The 26,032-nt window shown below is 40.0% G+C and overlaps 1 protein-coding gene and 1 long non-coding RNA gene across 9 annotated transcripts in view; one reads left to right on the top strand and one right to left on the bottom strand.

Annotated features, from left to right (window-relative positions):
• The window catches only part of RAPGEF4 (Rap guanine nucleotide exchange factor 4), a 295,155-nt gene extending 292,604 nt beyond the window's left edge, over window positions 1-2,551 (bottom strand). For all 7 annotated transcript variants that reach the window (XR_003519020.2, XR_003519021.2, XM_027588682.2 and 4 more), the window contains exon 1: window positions 2,347-2,551. Coding sequence is in view for 5 of the 7 variants with exons in the window: in XM_027588682.2 (XP_027444483.1) it covers window positions 2,347-2,411 (65 nt within the window). In the remaining 2 variants the exon portion in view is untranslated. The remainder of the gene's footprint in view (window positions 1-2,346) is intronic.
• LOC113919487 lies at window positions 1,987-8,910 on the top strand. Of its 2 annotated transcripts, XR_003519023.2 has the most exons (4): window positions 1,987-2,248; window positions 2,935-3,043; window positions 3,643-3,846; window positions 7,701-8,910. It is a non-coding gene; the product is annotated as an uncharacterized LOC113919487 (long non-coding RNA). The 2 variants fall into 2 exon arrangements; XR_003519022.2 differs by lacking the exon at window positions 1,987-2,248 and having other exon boundaries at window positions 2,864-3,043.
• The last annotated feature ends 17,122 nt before the right edge of the window (window positions 8,911-26,032 follow it).

Below are 26,032 nucleotides of genomic sequence, written 5' to 3'. Positions count from 1 at the left end.
GGTTAGTTGATTATGCAGCTGTCCCAGCCCCACCACCCATCCCCCAAGTCAAGAGCAAATCATCTTTTTTTTTTTTGCCCCCCTCACTGCTCATGCATCCCCAATGCCCAACACAGTACCTGGAATAAGGTAACAAGATTGCAATTCTCAGAAATACTGAGAGCAGTCCTAACTTCCATCAGCACCCTGAATCTTCCTCCTCCCCCACAAAATTAACAGACAATTTAAGTAAAAATGCAACTTCAAAACAAGTACCCCATGGCCCTTTTAAAATGAGATTGCCACTCCTAAACTGTTCTTCAAAGGAATTCCAGCATCAACACTGCAGAAAATGCACGGTTATCTTAACACCACAAAATAAAATATTTACATGGCACTTCAGGTTTTCAAAGTACTTTCACCATTTGCTGTTGTTGTTTGGTCCACTAATTCTTGGTAAGACAGATAGTTCTATCCTCATTTTTCAGACTCTCAAGGAAATAAAAGTGACATCTCCAAGATCGGAGCTGTCAGTCCTGGGCCTAAAACCCTTAACTTATTGATCTATCCACTTTCTCTACTCCATGAATGCTAGGCTCAGTATTTGTGGAGGCTTTTTTTTTCCACCTCTGGTAGATTCTTTTTCCCTGTTATGAATGGTGGCATTAGATTGTGGCTCTATGTTCTAAAAACACATTTCAAACAAAATCATTTGGGCAGATACACATTATGAAAAGACAGAATCAAATATACCCCACTTGTGTTAGTATTGCTCTATGATTTTGCCATAAGTACTTATTGACTAAAGGATTTCCAGTGAATCACCGACTGTGCAAAAAAATGGCATGCCATGCATTTCTGAAAATAGAAATATGTAATCTATTATAAAAAAATTCACTCATGAAGAAGCACTACTATTTATAGGTCAAGCACAAGAGCTTGATTTTCTCTTTTTTTATAACTCATCTTCCCTAAACTATTAAATTTAGATTACTTATCACATTAGCAGGCTCTTCACTTAAATATACTCTTAGTTCCTCTACATAATTCTGAATGATTTAACCATCACTTCAATTCTCTTACTATTTATTGCAAGCAATTCTTCTAATATTAGTACATATCATTTTCGAGTAAATAGGGCACTGCCTGCCAAAAAATCTTGCTACTGTGTGGTAACTGAAAGTAAAGATTATTTCACAGATATATTAATTTTTCAAATGAGCCACATTAAGCTTTTCTCAAATTACTTAATTTTTTTCAACAAAGGCCTATAATAGTAAAATATTCAGAGCATGTCACACTGAAGATTTTCAAGTTTGATCTGGTTACGAATCTGCTAATTGTAAAAATTTCAATATGGCAGAGCCCAAAATATTTCACACAAATGCAAATAGAGATGTCATGCAGATAGCTGCAGGACATGAATCATTGCCCTGCCGCATCAAACTCAAAAATTCAGAGGCAGTTCACTCTGCAAGATCTCTCGCTCAGTTCTTAAAAGTTCAGATACATCACCTTTTAATCAGGGTAATAAAGTATAATTGCTAACATACTGTGTAATGTTTACTGTTAAACCCACAATCTGGACAAACAGAAAATTATGCTGTCAGAGCCTGGAAACAATTGCAGTCCGCAATTACACGGGGGCACCCTCCTTATACAGAGCTGTCGTCGGGAGTAACACGGCTTTATGGTTTTAATTTTTTAGAGTAAGGGTCTTTTCCCGAGAAGCAGGTATTGAGACGAAGGCGGTCTCCCGCGTGACCTTCCTAACACAGACCTTGAGCAAGCGACTGCGGGGGCAGGAGCTGAGAATTTCAGCGAGGCACTTGACAGCTCCGCTGGGTCCCCCAACACTTTGCTTTCAGGAACAAAAAAGGAATGTTACTCCGCACCTGTTTTTTCCCCCTCACCCCTCCTTAAAACTTAAAATACATTTACCCCTACGGCCTGAACAGCCGGAAGAAGGTACGAAGCTATTCTGTCCCGTGATGCCGAGGGAAAATAATCCCCCACCCAAGAGCGCAGCCTGGAGCGGCGGGCGGCAGGGCGGCCGGGCGCGCGCTGGGGGCGAGAAGGTGAAGGAGGGCTGGGGGGACACTGGAGCGCCCGGCGCTGCCTCCACACCCCACTGCGCTGCATTTTCTCCACCACGTGGAAGAATCTCGTGCGGGTGGCGCCCACGGGAGGCGGGGGTCCGGGTGCCCCCCGGCCCGGACGCCGCTCCTCAGCCCCCTCCCCCGCGCGGGGCCGGGCAGTCGGCTCCCAGGTGAGGGGCCGCGGCCGGGGCTGCAGTCCCCGCGGCGGTCTCGGGGCAGGGGCCGCGCCGCAGAGCCCCGGCCCGGCGGGGGGCCCTGCCCGAGCTACCTTTTATCCAGGCAGGCGATCCACTCGGCTGAAGAGGAAGAATGGGCAGCGTGCGCAGCGACCATGTTGGGCAGCGGCGCGCGGTGTCCCCGGCTGCGGCGACCTCCCGCGCTCGCTCTACCTCTGCCTCTGCCTCTGCCTCCGCCTAGCCCGCGGCGCGGACCCGCTCCTCCCGGCCCGCCTCGCGACCGGCGCGGTGGCGACGGGCCCGCCCTCCCAGCGGGTTCCCGCGGCCTCCCGGGCGGGGGGCCGGCGAGGGAGGGGACTCGAGGGGCGGGACGCGGGGACCCGGAGGGCCCGAGCCGCCCGCCCGCCGCTGCACTGCGGAGCCCAGGGGGTGGGGAGTCCCGCGGTCCCGCCCGCTGCGGAGAGGGGACGAGGGGCGACCCTGCGTGGCCGGCCACCTGCGACAGGTGGCCGCCACGTCTCGGGGAGACCTGGGCCGCGCCCCTCACCTCCGGGCCTCAGAAGCGTGGACGGAGGGAAGGCGCCACGGGTGGGGAGGGGGCGGGGGGGCTGGCTGTCAGTGTATATATTTCTCATACAGCGATTGCCACCAAAATGGCTGCTGCCTCCCTGTTTCCTTAGAAACCCATTAGTCTTCCTCAGCGGTTGTCAAAACTTGCTGGCGGTTTTTGCTCACCTTTCCCGTTTCCCCTTTAAAAGGGAATGAAGAGGAAGGTTACCATGGCTTGAGGTGAGAACACCCACACTGGTCACCGAGTGTGGGATCCAGGGGAGAGTTTCTCCTGAGGGGTGAGGAAGGGCTGGAATGGAATGGGGAGGCAGTGCAGGCATGGTTGGAAGCAGGGAGGCGAAGCCAGTGGGCTAGAATGGTGATCAGTGGTGACTGAGGGAATGATAAGCCGAAGTCTGGCCTTGAACCCAGGAGCTGCTTGGGCTTCCATCACCTGCATGATGAAAAGAAACACAATTAAGAATGGGGAGTAGTGGAGCCACAAGCAGAACTGAGGTTTGAGGGTCTGGGGGAGGGGGGCCGAGATCCCAAGGCACTCAGGTGAACTTGGGTGGTTGGCCCCACATGTCCCTTGGGCCTGTCTCTGGTAGGCGTGCACAACAAATGTTATGCCTAGAAGTTGTTTGGTTACATTCTGCCAAAAATCAAATTAAGCTCTAACAGTTATTTAGGAATTTGGGGACAAGTTAAATCTTTTGGACTACTGCCAAACACTGTTCATGGTGTGATTTAGGGATAGATAATGGGGAAAGAGATTAGCACTGCTAACCTCACTTTGTTTTTTTTCTCTCCTGCCCTGCCCTCACTCCCCTGCTCAGAGGAGGTTCAAGGAGAATGGAGAATGAAACATTCTGGAATGCTTTTATCCTAATAAAACTCCCCCAAAGAATTTGCCGTTTTTCCCTCTGCTCAATAGCCAGGATCTGGTTTCAGACCTGCCAGCGTATTCCCTCAGCAACACCTCCCTGCTCAGTGCTTGTCCCCAGATGACCTCCATCCTGTTCATTTCTACCATGTTTTAGGTAAGTAACATTTAAAATGTTATACTATACAGAAAGTACCAAATGTATTTCTGTTGTTGCTTTTTTAATGATAGAGGTATGAAGGAAGAAATGGGTCTCCTCTATTTATTAAGATTCATTTATAAGGAGCTCTTGAGAACATTTCAAGGTTACCAAATGCTTTCTCAAAATGCCTTCACTCAGAGAATACGTGTAGGTAAGGAACTAGAAGAAAACATGACTTCATATGATGTGTCGTTACCAGAGGCTCTGAGTGGACATGGTTTTTGGCCATAATGCTATAATAGTCACCATTTATTGAACATCCACCGAGCATTAGATGCTATGCTGAGTTCTCTACAAGTGTTATCTCATTTAATCTTCAGAACATTCTATGAAGCCAAACCAGAAGGACAGCTGCCCAGGGCAGTATTCCACAAAAAGGGACAAATATCTTTGAAAATGTAATGAAACAAAAAATATATATATATATTTATCAGTACTTCCAGGGAGAGTGTTGATTGGGTCACAAGGAAGACACTGATGAGCTACTTGGAGTGGAAGTGAGAGCCCAGGGAGTCTAATGTGTATTCTAGGGAGCATAGGTCTAATGAACCTCAAGGACTCTGTTTAGCTCTATGGGGAATCTCCCTTTCCTCGAAATAGAAGTTGAAGAATTATTTAAAGAATATCCTTTCAAAGGAACAGCAGTGGATCATTAGCTTATCCAGAGCCCTCACATGTCCCCATTCAGCCCTGGTGTTAGGTACCGGTAACTCCAGTATACTCACTAGCACAAGGACACTAAGCCTCAGGAAGGATTGATAATTTGCTCTCAAGAGCCCAGCTGCTGGACTGGGGGTTCCTGAATCAGATTTGGGGGTTCCCAAAGCCCTTGCACTTGAGAGATGGAGTCACTTCAGAGATGGTCAAAAGAATGGGAGTAGAAGGCAAGTCAAAAATGACTGCCCAGGTGATCAGAACAAAATGGTTATAATTTTTTTAACGTAAAAATAGGGAAACTTGTGAGGAAGAAGGATAGAAGAAACCCTTGAAATGTCAGGAATAAGTTCACTGTTCTATGAATTACTCTTGTGGTCTAAAAGGGATTTGATTGCTGGTCAAGAGCTACAGAAGTAAAGGAGCTGTTGCATGATTATCCTATTAAGAAGAGGAAGAAAATAAGGGATTTTCTTTGGTTTTGATGGGAAAGGCAAAGGACCAGAGAATATTCTTTTTCTTTCTTTCAAAGAATGTAAATCAATCCAGACTAAAAAAGACCACATACTGTGTGATTCCATTTAGATAAAAATGTCCAGAAAAGGCAAGTCTATAGAGACAGAAAGTAGATTAGGGATTGCCTAGGTCTGGAGGATGGGAATGGAGAGTGACTGCAAATGGGCCCAAGAAATCTTTTTTGGAATGTTGGAAATGTGCTAAATGGCTCGTGGTGATGGATGAACAACTCTGTAAATTTAAGAAACAATTATTGAATAGTATATTTAAACTGAGTGAATGCTGTGATATCCACATTATATCTCAAATAAAAATGAAAAAGTAAATAATAATAAAAATAATAAACCTGTCTTGTAGGAGAAATAAAAAGAACATGTATTGATCTTTTGGAGGAAAATAAAGAAAACTATAGGAGAAAAAGTAAAAGTTACCCATAATTCCACCACCTAGAGATAATAATTTATCTCTAATACTTTAGTGCATTTTATTCTAAATTTTCTATTTTAAAAAGATACTATATATATGTATATATACACACCCATAAAAACATACTATATATATATATACACACACACACAAACCCACACCCATAAAAACATGCATATAACTAGCTACTTACATTAAATTATGTATACAGTTGATCCTGAACCATGCCAGGGTTAGGGGCGCAGACATACACACCACACCCACCTCTACCCTCCCAACCCTGCCTCCCCAAAGCCCCCACCTCCGTGCAGTCAAATCTGCATATAATTTTTGACTGCCCAAAAACTTTACTACTAATAACCTACTGTTGACCAGAAGCCTTATCAATAGCAGTCAGCTCACTTGCATTGTGTATGTTATATGTATTGTGCACTATATTCTTACAACAAAGTAAGCTAGAGGAAAGAAAAAGTTATTAAGAAGATCATAAGGAATGGGCACCTGTGTGGCACAGTTGGTTGGGCATCCAACTCTTGGTTTCAGCTGGGGTCGTGATCCTGGAGGTCATAAGATCAGCCCCGCCTTGGGCTCTGCCTCAGTGCTCAGTGTGGTATTTGCTTAAGAACCTCTCCCCCTCTCCCCCTGCCCCCCCACTCATGCATGCATGTGCATTCTCTCTCTCTGTCAAATAAATAAATAAATCTTAAAAAAAAAAAAGAAGATCATAAGAGGAAGTACATTTACTGTACTGTCCGGATTTATAAAAATAAATCCACATATAAGTGGACCCCCTGCATTTCAAACTCATGTTGTTCAAGGGTCAACTGTAGATAGATAGATAGATAGATACATAGATAGATAGATATACACATGCTCATACAAATTTGAAAGCATTAATATTTTATAGGCTACTTTTTCTACTTGGAAGGGAAAAGTGCTGTACATGTTTAAAAATAACCTCCTTAAAAATGTAATAACTACAAAATATAATTTATTTAAAGTATCTTCCTTTGAGGCCTGTTTTTTCATTGGCAAAAAATATTTGTTTAATCTTCTTCCTTTAGTTTAGTGAATTCTTTTTCTATGAGAAAGCTGAGATCTTCACTGAAGATCTCCAATGAGATGAGAATAAGTTACAAGACCCAAGTTCGATAATGCCAGTTATTTCTAGTTGTAGAACTTTGAGCGATTTGCTTAATGTCCAAGTTCCATTTTGTTCATCTGAGCAGAGGACCAAAGTTAGGAATTTGAGAGAGAGTCGAGATTAAGTTGCAGCTCCATTCTCTACTGTTGGACCTTACATGAATTACTTAGTCTAAGACCCTGTTTCAACGTCTGTAAAGTGGAGACATTAATGGTATTGTACATGAATATAATGATTACAGAATTTGGCATAAGTTCCAGGCACATAATGCATGCTCTATAACTCTTAACTATTGGTGTGATTATTAATTTCTGTACAAAGCAAGTAAATAGCATCTGCCCTCTGCATTTGATGGCAACCTGGTGACAATCAATTGAGATCTGTTATACTAAACGGCCTTGGCATCTGTTAATTTTGAATTTTGACTGTGTGGGATATAAAGGATACGTCTGCCTCCACGATAAACACTAAAGTTTCCTGAGGACTATTTTAGACATGGTCTCACAATCTTTTCTCCATTCACTCTGTGTCTAGCTACCTCTATAGTTCTTCAGATGAGAACAATATATACCCACTGAGTAGTTATTGTAATATGTAGACCAACAGCACAGTGATAGAAGCCAGATAGGGCTTCACATTTTCCTATCCCTGGGAATTCTATCATAGGTTAGGCATTCATTAGGCATCCCCATATTCGTGTATAGGGAGAATCTGATTCAGCCTGTTTAAGCTACCTCACTGGAGGGTGGGTTATAAAAACAAATCCATCACCCCTGCTGGTGATATAACCAAATTATTGAAGAAGCAGTACTTCTGGGTGAAATTTTAACAGCCACTTTACTCATTATAAGAAAAAAAAACGTTGAGTCAGTTTGGTCGTCTTGGGGCTGAGCGTGTGTTGGGTGAGGCCACATGCAAAGAAGGCCCGGATACAAGGAGAGCGTTAAAACACAGGAGGAAGTGAATTTCCACTGAGTGAGGCAGGTTGCTCCTGCCCGGTGCCCTGTGGTTCTCATAACCCCGGTGCTCCTGGCCCTCCTGTGAACATTAATGATGTTTCTTGATTCAGGTCAGCATATGTGTGATTATTTGGATTATTTGGATTGTGACTTTGGTGGTGTGGCTGTGGACTTTACCTTGGAGGAGTGGACTTTTCTGGACTCCTCTTAGAGAAACTTATACAGAGACACAGTACTGGAGAACTACAAGAACCTGAGCACAATGGTAGGTTATCAACTCTCTAAAATCCAGTCTGATCTCATGGTTGGAACAAGAAGAGTGAGGACAGTAGAGAGAGGTAGTCTTCAAGGTGAATGTGAAGAACATCCCTCATCAGTGAGAAGTTCAGTATGTTTGGAAATGTAACGAGAAACTTATGAGAGATGAAAAATACAATTAATGAACTGAAGAATTCAATAAAAAGCTTGAAAAGCAGATATGACCATGCAGAAGAATGAATCAGTGTCCTAGACGACTAGACAGTTGAAAGTACTCAGAGCAGCAAAAAGAAAAATGAATGAAAAAGAGTGAGGAAAACTTACAGGACTTAATAGGACATAATCAAAGGAAACAATATCTGCATTATGGAAAATCCAGAAGATTTAAAGCAAGGATAACTAAAAATTTCTCAAACCCAGAGAGAAATGGACATCCAGATCCATGAGACCCATAGGACCCCCACTAGGTTGAACGTGAATAGGGCTACAACAAGACACATTATAATTGTCAAAAGTCAAAGACAAAGAATTTTGAAAGTGGCAAGAGAAAAGAGATAATTTATATACAAGAGAACTCCCATAAATAATGGGTGGATTTCTAAACAGAAATTTTTCAGGCCAGGAGTGAATGGAATGATATATTCAAAATATTGAAAGAATTAAATTGTCAACCAAGACTTCTATACCCAGCAAAGCTGTCCTTCAGAGAGATAAAGACGCTTTTGACCAATCAAAACCTGTGGGGATTCGTCACCACTACACCTGCTTTACAAGAAATACTAAAGGGAGTTATTTGAATGGAAGTAAAAGGACACTGACTGACATAAATACATAAGAAGCTAGAGTAAAACTCACTGGTAACAGTAAATATATATACTCAAAGTTGGATTCTGTAATACGGTAATGGTGGTACATGATTCACTTACAACTCCAATATAAAGTTAGAAAATATAGTAAAAATAAAAACAAAGAAAAAAATGTTGTAGCTATATCGGGTGATGGATGTTAACTAAACTTATTGTGGTGATCACATCACAGTATATACAAATACTGAATTATTGTGTTGTACATCTGAAACTAATATAATATTATATGTCAAATACACCTCAACTTAAAAACTAAATAAATAAAAGCAATTGTAATGTTTTCTCTCTCTGCTTTAAACTTGCTCAGTAGAGTAATTCTGTCCCTGGCACTGGATATAGCTTTTTTGGTCACTTATAGATAATAGAAAGTACTACAGTTTTTCTATTAGAATGTCCAAACCAGTATATTACTAAAGACTTCAGTCTTTATTCAAAGAGAATTCCCTCTTCCTCCCCCATCTAGAGCTGGTTGCAGACTTTTTCCAGCCTTTAGGAAAGAGGATATGGACAGCTTCTTTTTCCCTTGCTCATTGTGTCCCTACTTAAAACCTACTAGGTTTTACCCTTCCAGAATCAAAGGAGTAGTGAAGGAAGGAGAGGAAAATTAGGGCAAGAAAGTTCTTCCTTGGCTGGGACAGTTGGCGTCACATTTTCCAGGCCTGGCAAGTGTATCAAGCCAGCTCTGTCTCCTGGGTGCTTTCACGCGTTCTTGGGCAGCCTTCCTGCTGGGCCTTCAACATAGGCAAGTGCCACTCTTTTGCACACCTGCTCCCATCCAGACCTGGATTTCCTGAGGTCACCTTCAAACTGCCTTCTTCTGTAGGAGTCCCAATTTACCCTCCACCCACACCCCAGTTGTCTTCTCGAGCAGGACTTATAGGGGCTGCAGGATGTTTCTCTCCTGCGTGTCTCCCATCTGGTCCATAGAAACACTCATGCCTACTTCGCCCCAGTCAACTCTGACAGTACAGACCAGTCCTAACAACAGTGCTTACCCACATTGCCAAGAAGTTCACAGATCCTTTCCCCTGATCTGTAGATTCCAGGACTGGAGTCAGACATGAATCCCCCATGGCCTTGACTTTAGGGAACTGTTCTCAGAGCGGCCCATTGAAGCCCTCCCTTTCCTCACCCTTGGTGGTAGGAGTCATAGCACAGCTCTCACCAAGAAAATATTCCCTGTGAAATCCTCCTTCAGTTTCCACTTCCTAGACACTTTCATTCCCTCCTGCGATGAGAAGTTGTAGACTCATGAAACTGGTCTTTGGTATTTTGATTGAAAGCCTGCATCTTGGCACCTCCCTCTGGAATTTCGTATCTATCCTATTTTGGTGCCCCAGATGAAACTTGAATTTACCATCTGTGACAGGCTAGTGAAAATTGAATCAAGCCAACTTATTTTCCATACCTGCAACATTAATGCCTACTCAACAAACACAATTGCCTTTTCCAGGCAAGGCTATTCACCTGGGAGTTGTAAGGAATACCCAGGAATGCCACACTCATTAGGAAAGTGTAGCTCACATGGTCTCTTGAGCTTTCTAAAAACGAAATGCATAATTAAAAATAACTGATTAGGAGAGGCCCAATTTGTGGGTTATAATAAACCAAAATTTGTCTTCTTGGTTTAAAACTGAAGATTTGTCAATTTGGAGGAGTTTATTGGAATTAAAATCTTTTTTTTTAAGATTTTATTTATTTATTAGAGAGAGAGAGAGAGAGAGTACAAGCAGGGGGAGTGGCAGAGGGAGAGGGAGAAGCGGACTCCCAGCTGAGCAGGGAGCCCGACACAGGGCTCGATCCCAGGACCCTGGGATTATGACCGGAGCCAAAGGCAGGCGTTTAATGACTGAGCCACCCAGGCGCTCCTGGAATTAAAATCTTAAAACAACAATAAGCAGAGATAGGAAAGTGGCTAACATTTTGGTTATGATAACATAAAAATTTTATCTATAAGGCAAAGTCATAAATGACCCATATTTAGAAGCTCAGTATTAGGCTTCTTTGTGAGTTTTAGAAGCAGAATTGTTTGTTTTTGGTATTCGTATCATTATGGCATATAGGAGCCAATTAGCGAGGAATTAGCTATGAAGTTTTAATTGCACTTTAGATATATCCAGTTTGGGGACACTGGAATTAAAGTAAACAACAAAATATTATGATAACGAAAAAATAGGCTTGGGGATTATCTAGTGACTGCCTTCCAATTTCCAGATTCATAATGAACTAATGTAAAATTTTAAGTTGTCAGTTTTTATATTCCCTAAAAAGAGTCTATGTGCAGTAACAGTCTTCTGTTTCACAGAAAGGTAAGTTAAAGTATATAGTCAAGAGACATAGTTAAAATGCACCTTCTCGAAAAAAATATTGAGAGTTAAAATTTAATTAATTAATTATTTTTTTTGGAAGCAAGTCCTAAAAGAGAAGAAAAGTCTTTTGCTCCAGTAGTAAAATTATATTCTTGAGAAGCATACTGACCTCTATAAAGAAAACTGGTAGCTATTTGTTTCAGTTCATTTAACATATGAACTCCCTGCTTACGGAGAATTGGCTGTGAAAGAGCTTGAATGCTCCACCTGGCCATGTTTTCAGAAGGGACAGTTCCTCTCCAACTAAGAACTGTGAAAATCATTGGTAGGTGAATCACTCTGGTCTAACTAGGCGTAGGGACTAACCAGGTTCAGCACTCTGCCAGAGCCAAAGCCTTCCTTACCTGAACGAATGCTGCCTATGTGTGGCAGTGTTCTGTATGGCCCTTCTTCAGGTTGACTTGGTAAAGTGGCAGTAACAAGCTTGGGTAAATAGTGTGGGGTGAGGAAAATGTTACCATGTGACAGCATTAGTCTTAGGCCTGTTTTCTAGTGGAGTATATCTATTTTGGTGCAATAACAAGCTGCTCTTGCTTTTTGATATTATGCGAGAGAAGCATAGTATATTATCCAACTCAGAAAATCTCTGCCTTTGTTATTATACACATTTTTCACATTAATAAAGAAAATTACCATGAAAACAATTTCAAGTGAATTACAGCCACCTAACATTTGTGACAATCTCCTCATCTGTAATCCAATATGGGCTCCAGTGTATTTCAAAAAGTAGATTATATAGTGGATTCCGTAGAGAAAATAAGCACAGAAAAGAGAGTTTGTGACTAAAAATCTTATTGATTATATTAAACCATGAGCATGCAGAACTTGAAGGAAGTAAAACAGAGAGTTGTCATTTAAAGTAAGACATAAAATTTTGACTTGGCAATAAAATAATAATGAGTTGAGATCTTTTGCTTAGGTGCACCAATTTTCACATAAAAAATATCGTAGTGCCACACTACTAAAAAAAGATACATTTACTGGCATTTCTGGATTAGAAGTACTAGTTCAGTTCTAGAGGCAGAAAATAACTCAGGAGGCTGAGGAAGAGGTCAGGAAACAAAGACAGGACTCTGCCTGCTGTGATTCTGCAGGGTAAGGGGGACCACACCCTTTCAGCTCTCGGAGTTCACAAGAGGGAGATTCCAACTCGATCAGCTCTTTCCTCTGCCTGATGGCCCAGAGGCCTCACAGCACTGATTCTGGCAATTCCTCACCAACTCCAGGAGCTGCCCAATTTAAACCCTGGAAATGGAGCCTTCCCTTCAGGTGAACCTAGGCCGGGACCTGTTTATGATAGGCGTGTCTGTGCCTCAGATAACCCCACTGCCACCTACTCAGTTACCTCCCAATAGACTGTAGAGATGGGATGCTTTTTATTTCTTTACACCATTAATTCATCCAGTCATTCAAGTCAGTAAATATTCATTGAGCTCCTACAAATGTGCCAGGCACCATGCTAGGCACTGAGGGAGGAGCAGAGAACAGCTAAATGCCCGACATGCGTGGAATATCGTAGTGGGTAAAATAAGGTATAGGCAAATAAACACATAAATATATGTCCAGTGGGGACACTCTGCAAAGGACAATTAAGCAAAATCAGGGAATACAGAGATGGAGAAGGGGCTTCTATTTGATATAAAGCAGTCAAAAATGACCTCCCTGATAATGTAACATCTGAGCAGAGCACAGGGCCCTTCGACACACCACCTCTCTCATCCTCAGCCACTTGCTCCTCCTTGGCTTCATAGCAGCTGGCAACGGCATGCAGACCCTTGTGGTTTCCCTGCCTGAGGATCACCAACCACAGGTCTAGAACATCTGACTCTTCTCCCCATTCCTCTCCAAACTCAGCTGAAATGCCAAACCACAGGGCCTTGCCTTCTGAGCAACTGCCAACAGGGCTAAAGGATGAAATACAGAAATGCAGAGGATTTAATTCCCCCTGAATGAACTTTGACCAGAGGGAGACAGGAGATTGGAGGATACTGGGCAGATAAACTTCCTCTCCCTTTTTTTCTCTGATGGACTGTTCCAGTATATGATTTCTCCACTCAGCCTGTCTGAAGTCAAACTGTGTGACCAAGCCTACATGCTTAGTGAATGTTATAGTTTGGATTATGTTCCCCAAAAGGTATGTAAGTCTTAACCCCAGTACCTTATTTGGAAAGAGGGTCTTTGCAGATGTAATCAAGTTAAGATGAGATCATCGGGGGGGGTGGGTCCTAACCTAATACAGCTGATGTCCTTATAAGAAGAAAAGACAGGACAGAGAGTGAGAAGACAGCCATGTGATGATCGAGACAGAGGTTGGAATGATGCATTTACCAGGCAAGGAACACCAAGGATTGCCAGCAAACACCAGAAGCTAGAAGAGGCAAGGAAGGATCTCCCCTACAGTTTTCAGAGGGCATGTGGCCCTGCCAACATCTTGATTTTGGATTTCTAGCCTCCAGAACCACAAGACAATAAATTTCTATTGTTTTAGGTGACCACGTTCATGGTACTTTGTTACAGTAGCCCTAGGAAACAAATACACTGAGTGACCAGCTGTGTTGGATTTACCTCCCAAATAAAACACCAATAGTCCATGCTCGAGGCTCTGTTTTCCAGAGAACTGTGACAAAGACCTGAATAAAGTGAAGGATGATATTTGAGGACAGAGATTACAGACAGGGAAGACAATCCAAAGGCTGCAGCATGCTTGATGTGTTAGAGGACCAGGAAGAAAGCTAATGTGTTTGGAGAATGATTAAGGGGAAGAGTGCCAAGAGATGAAGTCAAAGAGGGAGCCAAAGATACTATCGATAGGGCCTTATGGACCACAGAAAGGACTTTGAATTTTTTTTAACAAGGTATTAGTGAGATGTAATTTACATATAGTAGTAAAATGAACAAATCCTATGGGTATGGTTTTGTGAAATTTTTTTACACATTTCTCTGGTTTGACTATGTCCCCCCAAATAATGTGTTAAAACCTAACCCCCAAGGTGATGGTATTGAGAGGTAGGACCTTATGACTTATTTTTTTTTAAAGATTTATTTATTTATTTATTTGAGAGAGAGAGAATGAGAGATAGAGAGCATGAGAGGGAAGAGGGTCAGAGGGAGAAGCAGACTCCCTGCTGAGCAGGGAGCCCGACGTGGGACTCGATCCCGGGACTCCAGGATCATGACCTGAGCCGAAGGCAGTCGCTTAACCAACTGAGCCACCCAGGCGCCCCAGGACCTTATGACTTATTGAGATTAAGTCATAAGGGCAGATTTATTATAAAAGAGACCCAAAAGAGCTCCCTTGCCTCCTGCCATGTGAAGGCAAAGAAAGTATGCCATTTGGAAGAGGGCCATCACCATGCTGGCTCCCTGATCTCAGACTTCTAGCCTCCAGAACTGTGAGAAATAAGTTTTCATTGTTTATAATCTACCCAGTCTCTGATATTTTGTTATAGCAACCCGAATGGGCTAAGACATACATGTATAGCCCAGTGTGACCACCATCCAGATCAAAATATGGAACATTTCTATCACCCCCAAGACTTCCCTCCTATCTTCCAGCCAATACAACTTAACCAATCCTGGGGTAAACACTACTCTCACTTTTACCACTACAGATTGGTTTTACCTGATTCTGAAGATCATGTAAATGGAATCATACAGGATAGACTGCTTTTGCTCAAAATGATGCTTTTGAGATTCATCCAAGTTGCTGCCTAGATGCTTCACCTGTTTTTATTGCTGCATAGTATTCCATTGCCTGGATCACAATTTGTTCACCTTTTCTTCTGGTTATTTGCAGCTTAAGCATATAATGAATGAAGCTGCTAAGAAAGAACATTTATGTACTCTTCTCTTTTTTGGATACATGTGATCATTTCTTTTGATATAAACCTAGAAATGTACTGTCTGGCTCTAGGGGTAAGTTTATGTTAATTTTATTAGTTTTTCAAAGTGGTTGCACCATTTTATACTCCTGCCAGCAATGTATGAGAGTCCTGGTTACTTTATATCCTCATCAACACTTGGAATTGTCAAGCTGTTTAATTTTAGCCTTTCTGGTGTTTGTGTAGTGGTATTTCATTATGGGTTTTAATATGCATTTTCCTGATGACTAATGATAAGCTCATTTTCACATGTTCATCAATCACTTAGACATATTTTATGAAGTGCTTATTCAAGTCTTTTGTTCATACTTCATGTTTTTGTTAAAGCCACATCCCATTTCCAAAATCTGTATTAGTTAATCTATTGCCATGTGACAAATTATACGTTGACAGCTAAAAGCAACAAACCTTTATTATCTCACAAAATCTTGGAGGATCAGGAACCTGAGAGCAGCATGGTTGGGTTCTGGCTCAGAGATTCAGATTGCAGTTGAGCTGTTGGCCAGGGTTTTAGTCATAGCAAGGCTCAACTGGAGCCAGAGACTGCATGTCTAAGCTCACTCACATGTGCTTCATTGTGAGGAAATGTCTGATTTCTATTAGGCTGGGGAAATGTTGAAAAGATTAAAGACCTTCTACCACTCTCACTGACCTCTTGTTGTCCAGGATCTCAGATTGAAAGAGCTCATCTAAAGGAATAGATGGTGGCAAAGAGAGACCCAAGGTCCCTCAACTAGTTGACAAGGACAGGGCAAGGAAGAGATTTAGAAACCTAAAAATATTCAGGCCCAAAGAAATCTAACTGTTTGAAATGGCTCACTTTCATTAAGCTCCCACTATCTCACTAGGAATTTGAAAGAATAAATCATGGCAGAGTGATTTTAGTCCTCCATAAATGGTCATTTGATCCAGCAACCTCATCTGTGGAAATCTACGCCAAGATTAGAATCCACTAATTGGAAAAATCTACTCTTTGAAGGTTACTTATTAGAAGCCTAAATTGTAGAATTGTTTAAATACATATTTCCTCAAAAGAATACCAGGAAATTATTAAAAGTGGTTATTGTGAGTACTCAACATATAATATTATAGGAAATGCTTAGGGCATAATATTAAGTGGAAAACTAGATGAAAAAGAACTAGATGATCCAATGAAAATTATTGCAATGTGATGTCATTTATGTATGCACATAGGAAAAAATTGGGAAGGAAGAAAAAAATGTAATATCTGTATTAGAAATGATAGGGTAATGGGTAAATTCTCTCCCTACTTCCCAAATTTTCTATATATTTTTATAACTTAAAACATCTAAAATTACAAATTGCCATCAGACATGAAATTTGATAAAAATAGAAGTTAAATATAAACTGTCTAAATTTTTTACTAGTTCATTTATTTTCCTCAACTTTTTAGTTTGAAATTTTCAAACCTACAGAAAAGTTGTAAAAGTAGAACAATAAATGCTTATATATCTTTAACCTAGATTCACCAGCTATTACCACATTTGTTTCATTTCTCCATGTATAATACACACACATTTTTTTTCTGAACTTTTGAAAGTAAGTGACAGGCATTTTGAAACCATGGTCTTAAATACTACAGCACATATCTTCTAAGAAAAAGGACATTCTTCTATCTTCTTCTACAATTATCACACTCAAACTTAACATTGATACAACTCTATTATCTAATATAAAGTTTATGTTCAAATTTCTCCAACAGACCAAAAAAACTCGTTATGTCTTTATCCAAGATTCAAAGATCACGTTGCATTTAGCTGTTATACCTTTTTAGTCTCTTTTGATCTAAAACAACCTCATTTTTTATTTTTTATTTTTTTTGTAAAAAATTTTATTTATTTATTTGACAGAGAGAGACACAGCGAGAGAGGGAACACAAGCAGGGGGAGTGGGAGAGGGAGAAGCAGGCTTCCTGCTGAGCAGGGAGCCTGATGCAATGAGGGGCTTGATCCCAGGACCCTGGGATCATGACCTGAGCCGAAGGCAGATGCTTAACGACTGAGCCACCCAGGAGCCCCCTAAAGCAACCTCTTTTTTTTTTTAACAATTTTTATTGTTATGTTAATCACCATACATTACATCATTAGTTTTTGATGTGTTCCATGATTCATTGTTTGTGCATAACACCCAGTGCTCCACGCAGAATGTGCCCTCTTTAATACCCATCACCAGGCTAACCCATCCCCCCACCCCCCTCCCCTCTAGAACCCTCAGTTTGTTTTTCAGAGTCCATCGTCTCTAATGGTTAGTCTCCCCCTCCGACTTACTCCACTTCATTCTTCACCTCCTGCTATCTTCTTCTTCTTTTTTTTTTCTTAACATATATATTGCATTATTTGTTTCAGAAGTACAGATCCGTGATTCATCAGTCTTGTACAATTCACAGTGCTCACCATAGCACATCCCCTCCTCAATGTCTATCACCCAGCCACCCAATCCCTCTCACCCCCCACCACTCCAGCAACCCTCAGTTTGTTTCCTGAGATTAAGAATTCCTCATATCAGTGAGGTCATATGATACATGTCTTTCTCTGATTGACTTATTTCACTCAGCATAACACCCTCCAGTTCCATCCACGTCGTTGCAAATGGCAAGATCTCATTCCTTTTGATGGCTGCATAATATTCCATTGTGTATATATACCACTTCTTCTTTATCCATTCATCTGTCGATGGACATCTTGGCTCTTTCCACAGTTTGGCTATTGTGGACATTGCTGCTATAAACATTGGGGTGCACGTACCCCTTCGGATCCCTACATTTGTATCTTTGTGGCAAATACCCTGTAGTGCAATTGCTGGATCGTATGGTAGCTCTATTTTCAACTGTTTGAGGAACCTCCATACTGTTTTCCAGAGTGGTTGCACCAGCTTGCATTCCCACCAACAGTGTAGGAGGGTTCCCCTTTCTCCACATCCCCGCCAACATCTGTCGTTTCCTGACTTGTTCATTTTAGCCATTCTGACGGGTGTGAGGTGGTATCTCATTGAGGTTTTGATTTGGATTTCCCTGATGCCGAGCGATGTTGAGCACTTTTTCGTGTGTCTGTTGGCCATTTGGATGTCTTTTTTGGAAAAATGTCTGTTCATGTCTTCTGCCCATTTCTTGACTGGATTATTTGTTCTTTGGGTGTTGAGTTGGTAAGTTCTTTATAGATTTTGGATACTAGCCCTTTATCTGATATGTCATTTGCAAATATTTTCTCCCATTCTGTCAGTTGTCTTTTGGTTTTGTGGACTGTTTCTTTTGCTGTGCAAAAGCTAAAGCAACCTCTTAACAGTGTTTTTTGTTTGTTTTTTTCAATACCTTCATGACACTGACATTTTAAAAAGACTCTAGGCCAGTTATTTTGCAGAATATCCTTCAATTTAGATGTGTCTGACTGTTTCCTCGTGATTAGAAATTACCTGAATTTCTTGGCTAACATCAATCTTATTTTGTGTTAAAAGATATTACTCTTTCCCATGCTGCCAATATTTTCATATCTTATGAAAATGGAAGATATTTGTTTTTTTAACAGATTAAGCTAATATTTTTGGGAGGTGCAGTATTAGTTGGACTCAGATACACATTTCTGAAATTTATCATTTTGTCATCTAGAAAATAGTAACTAAGAACATATAGTTTAAGAAATCCAAGCACTTGAGAGCCCCTGTAAGTAATTTCTAATTCCCACAGCAGAAATTAGGAATCTGTCTGCTTTTTAACCACTTACAACCTGACTAAGGAATGTTTCCTATTCTTTGTTTCCTTGTATTTTAGGCCAGTCTACAAGCCAGACCTGGAGTTGCTTGGTCATAGTATTAAAGATACTGGGTTGTAATTCTAGAAAATAAAACCATTTACTGAGCCACTACTCAGCTGGGGGCAGTCTGTGTGCCTTCAAAATTGTCTTACTAGAAATTTTGAGTCCTGAAAATACCTGATTTCTGAACTAAAAAGCAGAATCTAGGCAGAGGGAAGTCTGAATTTCATGTATAACTTCGCCTGTCAAGGCTGCCAATAAATCACGCAATTCATATAAGTAAAAGCTATGGCAACGATGTTGCCTGAATGGCAAGTGCCTCTTACTTGAGACTTAAAAATCTGGGTTATATTTCTAGGAACAGCCTACTGAGTGCATCCATGGACATGGGCTTAACCTCAATAATGACGAAGTTTTTGAACCCAGGCCATCACTCTTACCTCACTTGCCTATGACAGCTATTGCCAATCAATCACAGTGTTATTCTCTATTAGCCTGGACACTGCCTCAGAAAATTTTCCAACACAGCATTATAGGCAACCACTGATAATAATTTGGAATCAATACATCACATAAGATTTTTATAACACTGAATAGAAATAAGAGTATTTTTCTAAATCTCATCTAGGTTTTAGCTTTCACCTTCACCTGCACATAAATGGTAAGGACCTAGAACAATGCTTCTTATGAATGACCTATAGATAACTGGTAGGCCTGGTTAAAAAAAAAAACCTCATAACCAGAGCATGTTGACCAGGTAATTGGACAAGAGATGGAAAGGAGGAATCTGTTAGTTAGGGTTAGCTATTTGTTGTGATAAATTGACCTCAATCTATATAATAGCTGAAACAAAATAGCAGTTCATTTCTTGCTTATGAAATAATCCAATTGGTTCCAAGTTGTGGGAATGGAAGGATGTGAGCTCCATTCTACACAGTGATTAGGGATCCAGGCTGATGGACCCTCTGCCATCTAAAACACCCGACCTCCCAGATCACTGTGGGCATTTGCATCTAGCTGGTATAGGAGAAAGAGCATGGAGGAGCTTTGATTAGTCAAGCCTGAAAGTGGCTTACAGCAATTATGCAATGTTCCATTTTCTAAAACATATTTACATGGCTGTACTTAACTAAGTTGGACAGGACAGTATAGCTCACGACAGGGCAAATTCTTCCCAATGGCACTGTACTATAGAAGGGAGCATAAATGTTTGGTGGTCAGCTAGCCATCTCTGCCCACAAAGAGGAACTTTTCCTTGAAACTCTCTGGCTTTTTATAGGACAGGGGAATGGTGATAGCACTAGAGTACACCCAGTAGTATGCCAGGCATAATTTTTGTCTGAGCCTTTTCATATTCCCAGCCCATATGGCTCAGCCAAATATGAAGATGAAAACCTACGTGAATATAGTGACTTTATTCATAACCACCAAAAGCTGGAAACCGCCCATTGTCTTTCAATTGGTGAATGGATAAACAAAGTGTAGCATATTCATACAATGGAATACTGCTCAGCAGTAAAAGAAAAAAATACTGATACACCCAGAAAATTGGATAAATATCAAATGCATTGTGCTAAGTAAAAGGAGAAAAGCTAGAAGAGCTGTATACTGTATGGTTCCATTTATAGGACATTCTGGAAAAGACCAAAGTATAAAGACAGAAAACAAATCAGAGGGTGCTATGGCTGGGGGTATGTGGAGATTTTGACTACAAAATAAATTGTTTGAGTGATAGACTCATTCTATATCTCAAATGTAGTGGTAGTTGTACAACTTTAGGCTTTTATCCAAATTCATAGAACTGTACACTAAAAAATATCAAACTGTTAAACTAAAAAACAATAAGCAACTGCATAAAAAGATACAATAAATGAGACAGGGACTCTGTTTTAAAAATCTTTTTTCAATCCTCTAGTATACTCTCTTGAAAAAATATCAGGTGTTGCTGGCTCAGTGTTACCCATAAGTGTGCAACCAAGCCAGACAGCAGCCATCTCAAGACTCTACTCGAGCTTGAGGATCCACTTCCAAACTCACTCACAGGGGCACAGCATTAGTTCAGCAATGCATGGGCCCCTCACAACAGAGCTTCCCCTAGATTGAGTGATGAGAGAGAGCTCGAGCAGTGTCTTTTATAACGTAGTCTCAGAAATAACATACCAACATTTTTGCCATATTCTATTGACCAAGCCTCGTACAAGGTAGGAAGGAACTCCACAAGTTGTGAATATCAGGAGGTAGGGATTATTGATGCCATCTTGGAGGCTGGCTATCATAGGCAGGGATCTCTACGTTTATAAATAAATACAAGTATGCCAACCCGTATTCAGGTTGTAATTTTATTGAATTGTAACAGATTATTTCATAAAACTTAGAGGAACAGAAAACATTGATAAAGTGTTATTCCAACTAAGGAGAAACTCCTTAGCAACACGAAAATATCAGTTTAGTTACCTAGATGCAGAATCAGAGTTTATTCGATGTCTATTTTTACCTCTGTATTTTAGATTTATTCAGCTGCTGAACGTGAATAAAAGCCCATTTAACATTTTCACAGGTATAAGTAAATCTGAAAAACACACTCTTTGAACTCATCCATATATATATTAATTCTAGGAATAAGAAAATAGTTTATTAAATTAGAGGATTAGGCCAACCTAATCAGATAGTTTAATAGTAAGTGTATATTTTAGCCACACATGCAGAAATTGTGTAGATTGACAAAAATGAAGGTGAATGTGTAGCCCAAGTAAACATTTTAAAAAATCAAAGCCCTATTTCCAACATAGTTCCACCATCTTTTGTCAACGAGCATGCAATCTACACAACTACATTTCCCAAATCTCAAGGACAGGTTTTCAATTTCATTCATTTTTGCTACAGAATTGACTTTTTTTCCAAAAAAAAATTATAAATGCTTTATAAATTTGTGGCAATTTTAAAATAGAGGCTAAAATCATTGAAGTATAATGAAATGTCTTCTAGCACCTTAAAAATTATTGATCACAATTATGATATTTTAGATTGTAATATATACACTTATTAAATGCTTTAGAAAAATAGCATGATAGTTTTATTTATTTCATCTCTAGATCACTAAAAAGAGCTCATATTTAACCACTGAAGTCCAGCCCTTCAAAGCTTCTTAAAACAGGTACATTTTTGAGCTGATTATGATCTTGTCTGGATGTTGCTGTTACATTCTGTTTTTTTCCTTTCTTATGGAAATAAACTTTCACTCAAAGATGGAAAGGTATTAAAAGCACAGAATAGTCTTCCACCATGTTTTATTTGCCCTGTGTCCTACGGTACTGCTTCAGTATCCAGTTCGAAAGGTTGTGGTTCCATAAAGAAGGCTGTCGTCACATAACGTTTCAAGCTTTTGTGAAGGTCTTTCACAGAACAGCCCAGCCAGGCTTTGTGTCCCTGGGCTTTCTAAGAAGTTTAGATAAAATACACTGTGGGTCCCAGAGGTCTCTATTGTGCTCTTCAAATTGGGGTTGATATGACAGCTGTGCGGGTTTAAAGAGGACTCATTTTCAGGTCCTCAAATTCCATATCGTGCATGCTTAAATCTGATCTGCCTGAAAACATGTGCTTGATCAAGGTGCTGTGCCCAGTCTCTTTCCCAGCTTCTCATTCCTAGTCACTTTTTTAAAAAAATTTATTTTATTATGTTATGTTAGTCACCATACAATACATCATTAGTTTTTGATGGCAGCAATGTCCGCAATAGCCACACTGTGGAAAGAGCCAAGATGCCCTTCAACAGACAAATGGATAAAGAAGATGTGGTCCATATATACAATGGAATATTACTCAGCCATCAGAAAGGATGAATACCCAACTTTTACATCAACATGGATGGGGCTGGAGGAGATTATGCTCAGTGAAATAAGTCAAGCAGAGAAAGTCAATTATCATATGGTTTCACTTATTCGTGGAACATAAGGAATAGCACGGAGGACATTAGGAGAAGGAAGGGAAAAATTCCCAGTCACTTTTACCCTACTTCATAAAATAAAGGCAAATCCCTCACTCATTTGGAATCCCTAGGGTACAAGTGTCTCCAGCGAAGCCACCTTGATCAAAGCAAGTGGTCTGTGTCTCAGCTGCATAATTTTAAGAAAGAGGAGATAAAAATTCCCCCATGTATTTCTGCTGATCAATATTACATTTTCAAGAATTAGAGACATGTATGGCAACTTAGTATTTTATATTTTCTTATACACTCGGACTCATAAAAGAAAATTTGTAATTAACTATTTCATAAAGATAATTAGTTAAGGAAAATCTATATTCATTTTTTACTTGGATGCATTTAATTTCCTGCTTGTTCTCATTGGTCAACCACTTTCTACCAGTTTATTTTAGCCGGTGATGTATTTCTCAGATGTACATTAGCTTAACAAGAATGGTTTGTGGATTCTATGGTAAACAGTCATTAATACATCTTTTGAAAGTCCTATGTGTAAAAATAGCTAATAACTTATTTTTGCTGTCAATTCCACAGAATCCAGTCACATTCTAGCAATAAGTAATATATATCTTTTGATATATACACTAACTAAAAAAGGAAAAAGGAGATCCACATCATTAGAGATACAATTCTAGTAATATTTCACTGATTATGTTTAATAATTATTAAATTTAACAATGCATTTATGTTATATTCAATTGTATCTAATAACTGTGATGATAACTTAAATCCAGAGGAAAATTTAACACTCAGCTTTATCAATACAGGAAGCATATATTTTAATTTCAACATACATATATTTTTTGTGCAGAAAAGTATAATGATTAAACTTTTTAAACTTTAAAATATAAAGAACAAAATTCTGTGGGTAAAGTAAAATAGAAATTCAAGTTCAAGGAGAAAGGAACAAAGTAAAATTTCCTAATGTTAGGAAAGATACTGCTCATGTTTTTTTTTTTATGTTGAGATAAAATTGACATGTAACATTAGTTTCAGGTGTACAACATAATGATTTGATATATGTATATATTACAAAATGATCACCACAATAAATCCAGTTAACATCTGTCACTGCACATCATTATATTTTTTTCTTCTGATGAGCACTTTTAAGATCTAATCCCTTAGCAACTTTTGTACAATATAGTCTTATTAATATATGGTTGTCAAGCTGTACATTACATTTCTATGACGTATTTTAAGACTAGAAATTTGTCCCTTTTGACCACTTTCACTCATTTTGCCACTGGCCCTACTCCCCTATCCCCTAGCTCCCACCCCGCACTGATGGCAACCAACCTGTGTTCTGTATCTGTGAGATCATACAGTATTTGTTTTTCTCTGATTTAGTTTGCTTAGCATAATGCACTCAAGATCCATCCATGTATCACAAATGACATGTTCATATATTTTTAAAAGTAATACAGTGCATTGCTCTCATATTGCATGCATCAAAGAGTGATGGAATAGGTTTTTGTTAAAATATCAATATTCACAATATGATTCCATCCTTTGCTACTATTTAAATTTATGACAAAAAAATTTCAGATGTTAACATAAAAATGTGTGAGAAATCACATCATTTTTCAAAACTATTTTAAGGAGTATGCAAAGAAAAGAAAGAGAGGGAGGGAGGAAGAAAGAAAAAAGAGAAAGAAAGAGAAGAAAGAAATAAAGGAGGGAAGGAAGAAGGAAGGAATGAGGGAAGGAAAGAGAGAGAAAATCGCTACTCTGATGAAGTGAAATAACAGTGGCTCCAGTATTCTGTTACCAGATCTATTGTAAAATCAGGCATTTCTTTTCATTTCTCCATTTGTCTTCATTTCCCCCAACATAAAATGGGCATGATAATAATTTTTGTGATCAGAGATGTGAGTGGAATTTTTTTTTATAATTTTTTATTCTTATGTTAATCACCATACATTACATCATTAGTTTTTGATGTAGTGTTCCATGATTCATTGTTTGTGCATAACACCCAGTGCTCCACACAGAGCGTGCCCTCTTTAATACCCATCACCAGGCTAACCCATCCCCCCACCCCCCTCCCCTCTAGAACCCTCAGTTTGTTTTTCAGAGTCCATCGTCTCTCGTGGTTCGTCTCCCCCTCCGACTTACTCCACTTCATTCTTCCCCTCCTGCTATCTTCTTCCTTTTTTTTTCTTAACATATATTTCATTATTTGTTTCAGAAGTACAGATCTGTGATTCATCAGTCTTGTACAATTCACAGCACTCACCATAGCACATACCCTCCCCAATGTCTATCACCCAGCCACCCAATCCCTCTCACCCCCCACCACTCCAGCAACCCTCAGTTTGTTTCCTGAGATTAAGAATTCCTCATATCAGTGAGGTCATATGATACATGTCTTTCTCTGATTGACTTATTTCACTCAGCATAACACCCTCCAGTTCCATCCACGTCGTTGCAAATGGCAAGATCTCATTCCTTTTGATGGCTGCATAATATTCCATTGTGTATATATACCACTTCTTCTTTATCCATTCATCTGTCGATGGACATCTTGGCTCTTTCCACAGTTTGGCTATTGTGGACATTGCTGCTATAAACATTGGGGTGCACGTACCCCTTCGGATCCCTACATTTGTATCTTTGTGGTAAATACCCTGTAGTGCAATTGCTGGATCGTATGGTAGCTCTATTTTCAACTGTTTGAGGAACCTCCATACTGTTTTCCAGAGTGGTTGCACCAGCTTGCATTCCCACCAACAGTGTAGGAGGGTTCCCCTTTCTCCACATCCCCGCCAACATCTGTCGTTCCCTGACTTGTTAATTTTAGCCATTCTGACGGGTGTGAGGTGATATCTCACTGAGGTTTTGATTTGGATTTCCCTGATGCCGAGCGATGTTGAGCACTTTTTCATGTGTCTGTTGGCCATTTGGATGTCTTCTTTGGAAAAATGTCTGTTCATGTCTTCTGCCCATTTCTGTTCTGTTCTACGGTTCTTTTGGTTTCTATTTCATTGATTTCTGCTCTGATCTTTATTATTTCTCTTCTCCTGCTGGGTTTAGGCTTTATTTGCTGTTTTTTCTCTAGCTCCTTTAGGTGTAGGGTTAGGTTGTGTATTTGAGACCTTTCCTGTTTCTTGAGAAAGGCTTGTATTGCTATATACTTTCCTCTCAGGACTGCCTTTGCTGTATCTCAAAGATTTTGAACAGTTGTCTTTTCATTTTCATTGGTTTCCATGAATTTTTTTAATTCTTCTTTAATTTCCTGGTTGACCCATTCATTCTTTAGTAGGATGCTCTTTAGCCTCCATGTATTTGAGTTCTTTCCGACTTCTCTCTTGTGATTGAG

Source organism: Zalophus californianus, chromosome 3 (assembly GCF_009762305.2).
Source record: "Zalophus californianus isolate mZalCal1 chromosome 3, mZalCal1.pri.v2, whole genome shotgun sequence".
NCBI lineage: Eukaryota > Metazoa > Chordata > Mammalia > Carnivora > Otariidae > Zalophus > Zalophus californianus.
Note: the sequence above shows the minus strand (reverse complement) of the source record. Positions and strands in the feature narration are given on the sequence as shown.